This window comes from Chanodichthys erythropterus, chromosome 7 (genome assembly GCF_024489055.1).
Source record: "Chanodichthys erythropterus isolate Z2021 chromosome 7, ASM2448905v1, whole genome shotgun sequence".
Classification (NCBI taxonomy): domain Eukaryota; kingdom Metazoa; phylum Chordata; class Actinopteri; order Cypriniformes; family Xenocyprididae; genus Chanodichthys; species Chanodichthys erythropterus.
In genome coordinates, this window is record NC_090227.1 from 20,738,419 (window position 1) to 20,746,899 (window position 8,481).

An 8,481-nucleotide genomic window follows, 5' to 3' on the forward strand; every position below is an offset into this window, starting at 1 on the left:
TAAAATATCAACTCAATAAAAGCTTGAGTTTAAACAACTTTCTGCAACATTTACTCAATATGATGATTTACAGAAAGCTTTACAGTCATTTTTGTGTCACCGAAACATGGAGTCTGAAAGAGACTAGACAAACCTCTTAAAAGCAAAGGAAATGGCAAGTCAGATGAAATTTAAAACAAAACTTGTTTTCCTCATTACATTTCATTTTGGGTTGACAGATGACCTTAAAGAAGAAAAGTCATGGTTTTGGTGTTTTGAAATGAATGATACACTTATGAGACACATTCTCTCACCATGATTAACTGATATAAAATAGTAACCACACCCCCTTCCCTGTATAGAGTTACAACATACAACAGTAGTGGTTGGTGGATATATAAAACTTGGCTTAATGCTGACCTCACATTTGGAGTGGATGCTTGCCTAGCAGAAGAAATGCATGTTAATCTTGTATTGACAGTGGTGTGTATTACCAGGCTCTGTCCTGCTGTGTGTGGGGTTAATTTAAGCACCTGTATCCTCCAAGGTGACCCTCAGCCCCCTGCTCTCTTCAAGGATGGAGACTTTATTATTGGAGGGGCTTTCACCATTCATTACTATCTGAGGACAGAGATGCACACCTATACTAGACGGCCACAACCACTAGAGTGCATTGGGAGGTTAGAGTTTGACAAAACTAAATACAATCCTTAAAACAAGAAGGTTGAATGGGCTCAATTAATTGTGCTGAAATCATGTTCATAATTGTCTTTTTTATGTAAACTTTATGTAAACTGTGTTAATGAGAATCATACAAGCAGAACTTTCACTAAGGTGCTTATATTTAATTACAATTTCTTACAACAGTTTTTCATTTGTGATTTTCAACAGCATGGACTTCAGGGAGCTGCGCTTTGCTCGTGTCTTACAGTTTGCCATCCAAGAGATCAACAACAGCTCTGATCTCTTACCGGGTATCACATTAGGGTACCATATTTATGACTCTTGTGCCTCTGTGCCAATGGTAATGAAAGTAGCATTTCAACTTGCCAACGGGCTAGATCTGGTATTTAACGACACTGATTCCTGTGCAAAATCTGCTGCAGTTCTTGCACTAGTTGGAGAATCTGGTTCCACTGCGGCTATAAGCACTTCAAGACTTTTCGGTTCTTTTGGAATACCACAGGTGAATGCTCTATATTGCTATTTCTTGATCTTGTTCTTAAAATGTTGGCACTGTGACAATGACAATGTGAAAATACTTGTAACATTAGACACATTTGACATTTGTGTCTCGGCAGATAATACACATGTAAATGTGATTTTAAAGTATCGATTTGAGTAATGAAGTTATTTTAAATGTTCTTTCATGTTAAAGAAAAAAAAAAGTTTTTTTTTTTCCTTCTTTTTCACGGTGCTCTATAGGTGAGTCATTACGCAACGTGTGCATGTCTCAGTGACAAGCGGCAGCATCCTACTTTCTTCAGGACCATACCCAGTGATCAACATCAAGCAGCCGCACTGGCACGGATGGTCAAGCGCTTTGGATGGACGTGGATTGGGGCTGTGCGCAGTGATTCAGACTATGGAAACAATGGCATGGCATCATTCCTGAAGGCTGCTGTGGAGGAGGGAATCTGTGTGGAGTATTCTGAGGCCTATTACAGGACCCAGCCACGCAGTAAACTAAAAAGAGTCGCAGATGTCATTCGTAGGTCAACAGCTCGTGTAATAGTTGCCTTCATGTCCGTTGGTGATATGAGATTTCTCCTAGAAGAGCTGAGTCAGCAGCCTCCCCCGCCGATGCAGTGGATTGGCAGTGAGGCGTGGGTTACAGACCCACAAATGCTGCGGTTTAATTTGTGTATTGGTGCCGTAGGCTTTGCAATCCCGCGGTCTGTTATCCCGGGTTTTCGTAACTTTCTACTTGACCTCTCTCCAGCGAAGGTGCTGAAATCTCCCTTGCTGACAGAATTCTGGGAAAGCTCATTTAGCTGTAGTCTAAAACAGCAGACAGGTACTTTTACTGCTATGCCTGCATGTAATGGCACAGAGGATCTGCGCACATTACAGAACCCGTACACAGACACGTCCCAGCTGCGGATCACTAACATGGTGTACAAAGCCACATATGCTATAGCTCATGCCCTCCATGGCATTGTCTGTAACGAAAAAGGATGTGGCAAAAACATCAAAATTGAGCCCCGTAAGGTAAGATTTCTCATCTTGGAACAACTGAACTATTACAACTGAAATATTTCAATACATGTAGGTCTGCTATAAAATATCTATATAACCACACCCAATATTTCAGAATTCCTACTGATTATTCAGCAAATTACCACAATCTGAGTTTTGTTATGCCCATCATTCAGGTTTTTGATCAGCTCAAACAAGTGAACTTCACCAAAAATAATTATTCTGTTTCATTTGATTCCAATGGAGACCCTGTGGCCACCTATGAACTTGTGAATTGGCAGCTTCAGGGAGATGGTTCAGTTCATTTTGTGACATTGGGTCAATATGATGCATCCCAGCCTAAAGGCCAAGAATTCAGTCTAAGCAGAACTATCATTTGGTATGATGGCAGTGAAAAGGTATAGCTACAATTTGATGTCTATAATTTCATCAGGGACGAGCAGCTTCGGTCCTGGAGAGCCACTGTCCTGCAGAGTTTAGCTCTGACCCTAATCAAACACACCTGAAGCTAATCAATGTCTTCAGGATTACCTGAAAGCTATAGGCAGGTGTGATTTTTATTGGTGTTGCAGCTAAACTCTGCAATACAGTGACCATCTAACTGAAGTTGCCGATCCCAGAATTACATTATAAATATTTATAAATAATTATAAATAACATGCAGTAACCGTCCTTGGTTAATGTTTGACCTTGATGCTCTGTGTTCCTGTCACCTGCAGGTGCCTGTGTCTGTGTGCAGTGTGAGCTGTCCTCCAGGTACTAGGAAGGCTGTGAAAAAGGGAAGGCCTGTCTGCTGCTATGACTGCATTAACTGTGCAGATGGAGAGATTAGCAATGAGACAGGTTCTTTTTATTGGACATTCTTGAATTAATCATACATAGTACTGGGTCAATGCTATATGAGAGTCTAAGATAAAGAAAATTATCTTGTAAAAATGTTTTAAAGATCTAGCTTAAAAGACATGCAAAGTTCTTAGAAATATTTGCTTACACTTTATTATTTGTGTCCTAGTCACAGTGTATTTATACAATTATAAGCTAAGTGATATTAATTAACAACATTCGTACTATAGAAAAGGTTAGCTTTTGTTTTAGGAATATATGCTCGTAATTATTCATACTTTACCATTATTTGTACAGTAAGTAGAACATGTAAAACAAGGGCACTGAAAAATATTGTCAAATAATTTTATACCATAATATTTATCTTTAAACTGAGAAAAAATAATGAAACAACAATCAAAAAGTAATTATATTTCCTTTACAGCTTACAAACGTGATCTAATACATGTGTTTGTACATAATCTTTATTTTCAAAAATGTAAAATATATTTCTCAAGGTAGTGTTTTTAACATTTTTGTAATATAATGAATTAATAATTTATAAACATCATTAAAACATTTTTATTGATACATTTTTTTTTTTATTATTTATAATGTTAGTAGCATTTAATTTTTTTTTCTACAATTTTTCTTGTGGTCATGACTTCATGTTGAGGGAACGATATTTGTTATAGCCACGAGTTAAATGTGTAAACAACATGTGTGACCATAGCAACCTGGAGTTGTCAGAAATGAACAGGCCTATAAAAACAATGGGACAACGGATGGAAATTAGCCTTCGGCTACAATCCGGTGTGTTTACATTCATGTACTATCATGTCTGTTCATTAACACACACTGTCCCTAATCAAATAAATAAATAAATAAAATAAAACATGTATTTTTAAGTAAGAATGACAAAATAAGGGCGGAATTAAGAAATTACTATTTTAATATATTATAACCTATTGTATTGTACACAATGTTGCCTATAGACAGCATTCAAATGAAATTTGTTATTATCAATGAATGATAAAATAATATGTAACCTAAAATAGTTTAAAAAACATTTCTATCCATCCCATCTCACAGCCTTTTAAATACATTCACTGATTGTGTCATTATTAGTATTATTATTATCGTTATTATTATTATGCCTATTAAACCTAAATGATAATAAGAAATTATTCAAATTTCATTCTAATACTTGCATGAGGGGCTACAAATGAAAACAGACACTCATTTATTGTCACATAGGCTACTGTGTTATTATAGGACTATCCATTTCTGACAATTGCAGGTTACAGGTGGCAATGAGAATTTTTTTTTTTTCCCTCAAGCATATAAAGAAGTTGTGGCCACGAGAAAAAATGTCCTCCCTCATCATAGGATCTTGAGGCCATGACTTTACATCCCATGGTCTCGACATAAGTATGTTGTTACCTTGAAAAAAATGTTCTTGTGGCAACAACTTATCACGTTCCCATGAGTTAAAGGGTTGGTTTACCCAAAAATTACATTACTTTCATTAAGTAGTCACCCTAATATTGTCCCAAACCCTGAAGAACTTTGTTCATTTTCAGAACACACATTAAGATATTTTTTGATGAAATTTGAGGGTTTCTGAAGCACACATTGCACCTTTTGAAGTCCAGAAGGTATTAAAGACATTGTTAAAATAGTCCATGTGACTACAGTGGTTCAACCTTAATGTAATGAAGTGACAAGAATACGTTTTGTGCGCAAAAACAAAACAAAAATAATGACTTTAACAATTTAAACTGTAGACATATGCAGTTGACGTAGTGAACACAGTTCAGCGCTTCCATTTTTACGTCCGAATGTGGGCTCAGTATTGGTTGACACTTTACACACAAGCAGCACGGGCGCATGTGTTTTTGCACAAAAAAGTATTCTTGTTGCTACATAACATTAAGGTTTGACCACTGTAGTCACGTTGACTATTGTAACAATGTCTTTACTACCTTTCTGGACCTCAAAAGATCCAGATTAACTAATAGTGGAAGTGCTGATACAGGATCATATTTAGATCTACTCTCACTGCGTAAAAGGTTGCAGGAATGAGCACTCTGGTCAATTGCACCAAATAATCCAGTGAAATATACAAAACAAATAATCCTATACACTCTTAAAAATTAAGGTTCTTTATTACATTTATAACCGCTCCATTGTTGCATTGGAAAAATTTCATCCACCTTATTCCAACAGCCCATGATGCTTTGCACGAATTATGGGTGTAACTTCCGTTAAGCTGTAAACAGTCAGTGAAAGGCTCACTCTATGAATGTAATAATGCGTTTTTGTTTGTTTTTTTCTTTCTGTGTACAATTAGATGACAATATTCTACTCACCCTTCAACAAAAAAAATTAAAAGGACATTTAAAAGTGTAAAAGCATTAACAAGGTACTTTCAATAGACCATGAAAAACCGTGATTCCTTCCACAGCAATAACGGACAGGTTAAATAAAACTGTAGTGAAGTATATCTGTATTATGTAATATACGTTGCCTTAATAAAAAAGGTTAATGAACTGACAGAATGACACTGAATTTCAAAGTGATTTCCGTCATTTTTCCAGATAATAAATTGTATTTACCTGTAAAAACATGAAGAATGAGAGATTCTTCATGCATTCCAGTGAATTATTAATAGGATATTGTAAATTATATAAGGAGAACAGACCACACATGTGCAGTATAAGTTGTCATTTTTCATACTATTACAGCGGAATGCAAAGGGACTAAAGAAAATAATCATGAGGATAGAAAGCAGCGACTGAAAAGAGCTCTTGCCGTAGTATTCTTGTTATAACATGTCACATTAAAATACCAAGCGTTACGTTATTCTTATGATGTCTGAAAATAAAACATAAAAGAAAAATTGACAGCTTATTCAGTCAAACTGATGGTCAGGGATAAGGTGGATTTATTATCAAAATGTTCTACACACTAAAAATCGGTTATTTTAAGAACTGTTCACTGAAAGGTTCTTTGGGGAATGGAAATGGTTCTTCTATGCTATTGCTACGAAAACCCCTTTTGGAACCACATTCACATAGTTGAAAATAAACAAAGTAAACTTTCCCTACATTAGGATCCTTTGAAAGGTAATGTTAACTTGATTTCAATAAAAGTTGTTTTTGGACTAACAATGAAGTTGTGAGTTCTGAAACGTATGTTTATATATATATATATATATATATATATATATATATATGAGAGAGAGAGAGAGAGAGAGACAGAGAGAGAGAGAGAGAGAGAGAGAGAGAGAGAGAGAGAGAGAGAGAGAGAGAGAGAGAGAGAGAGAGAGAGAGACAATGACCTCTTGTACATCAAAAGATTGAGTTTTTTTTTTTTTTCGTTCAATTCATGACTCTTTTAAAAATTTGTAATCATTTTAAGAACATGCTCATCAAAGAGGAGGGTTTTATTCAAGTCATTGTGTGTTTGAATTACATTTGAATGTATTTTATAAATAATTTATAGGACAAAATTACCTTATGGGTTGTTTATTCCAAAAAAATGTAGTCTGATAGCCTAATACAGGTTATCAGACTACACTGTTTTAGAATCTCTCTTATTCCTGTGGTTCATGAATAACTGTTGGGTACTGATGTTTTTATTTTTTATTTTACAGATTCTTTAGATTGTCACAAATGCCTTCCTGAGTACTGGCCTAATAATAAGAAGAACATGTGTCTTCCTAAACCAGTGGAGTTTCTATCCTGGAATGAAATCCTTGGGATTATACTGGCTGCTTCCTCTATTGCAGGCTCTTTAGTGGCTTTGAGTATTACTTGGGTGTTATACAAAAACAGGGCTTCTCCAATAGTAAGAGCCAACAACTCAGAACTGAGCTTTCTGCTGCTCTTCTCATTGACTCTGTGTTTCCTCTGTTCACTTACTTTCATTGGTCGTCCCACTGAGTGGTCCTGTATGTTGCGTCACACAGCGTTCGGGATAACTTTTGTCCTCTGTATCTCCTGTGTTCTGGGGAAAACAATAGTGGTGTTAATGGCCTTCAAAGCTACACTTCCAGGAAGTAATGTTATGAAATGGTTTGGGCCTCTTCAACAGAGACTCAGTGTTTTTAGTTTCACTCTTGTACAGGTTCTTATATGTGTGCTTTGGTTAACAATATCCCCACCCTTTCCCTACAATAATATGCAACACTACAAAGAAAAGATCATTCTAGAATGCAGTTTAGGATCAGCTATTGGTTTCTGGGCTGTACTGGGTTATATTGGCCTTCTAGCTTTCCTTTGCTTTATCTTAGCTTTTCTGGCCCGGAAACTGCCTGATAACTTCAATGAAGCTAAATTTATCACATTCAGTATGATCATATTCTGTGCTGTTTGGATCACATTTGTCCCAGCTTATGTCAGCTCTCCAGGGAAATTTACTGTAGCTGTGGAGATATTTGCCATTTTAGCTTCAAGCTTTGGTCTGATTCTTTGTATTTTTGCTCCTAAGTGTTTCATTATTGTATTTAGGCCAGATCAGAATACTAAAAAACACTTAATGGGTAAAGTATCAACAAAAGTCCACTAAAACACACAACTCTTTTAGATATCAATCATTGTTAGATATCACACATGCTATACTGTTATTTAAAACAATTAATACCCAAATCTGTGGAACTGTAATTTATTTCTACAGTGATTTTGTGAACTGAAACATTTTTTATTATTTTATTTTGTTTGTTTATTTGATTTGATTATTAATACATTCTATTTTGATGTAATAACACCTCTGAGTGTTTTTTTTTTTCTTCTTTTGAATAGAGGTGAATTATATACTTTATTACTAGTTTTACTATTAGTTGTCATTGATTAAATTAGCTTTACTTTAGTTATATCATACTTTAATAGAAGAAAGGACACCTGAAGTGAACATTGCTCAAGAGGTGAAGAATTTATTGAGCTTGAACTCAAGCAGAGTCTCATTCAGAGTCAAAAAAAGTGCAACACACTGTAAATGTCAGTAATGGTGTTCAGTTCGAACTGGAGTCAGACCATGATGCCTGCAGAGCCAGAGAATATATGCTGCATGGAAACAGAACAGCTATAGTTTAGTTTATTAGTACAAGCGTATTATAGTGGACCCCGTCCAAATAAGGGCCAAAACTTTACTGATACGTTTTATGAACTTTATTATACAGTGCCCTTCACAAATATTGGCACCCTTAGCAAATATGAGCAAAGGCGACTGTGAAAAAAAAGTGCATTGTTTATCCTTTTTTTATCTTTCATAAAAAAAAAATAAATAAATAAAAAAAATAAAAAAATCACAAAATTCTAACCTTTCATCGAAGTGGACTGGGGGGGGGGACTCACATTATAAAAAAATGTTTTTCTCCAATAAATGTTGGCCACAATTATTGGCACACCTACAAATTCTTATGACTAAAATATCTTCTAAAATATCACTATGGGTTCAAATGCACTATAAGTGGTATCT

The 8,481-nt window shown here is 35.5% G+C and overlaps 1 protein-coding gene across 1 annotated transcript; it reads left to right on the forward strand.

Moving 5' to 3' along the window:
* The first annotated feature begins 435 nt into the window (after positions 1–435).
* On the forward strand, positions 436–7,572 carry LOC137022673 (extracellular calcium-sensing receptor-like). The gene is made up of 6 exons (XM_067389107.1): positions 436–659; positions 871–1,165; positions 1,405–2,190; positions 2,355–2,576; positions 2,898–3,021; positions 6,659–7,572. Exons 1-6 carry the CDS (start codon positions 436–438, stop codon positions 7,570–7,572), a joined length of 2,565 nt encoding a protein of 854 aa, XP_067245208.1.
* Positions 7,573–8,481: the final 909 nt, after the last annotated feature.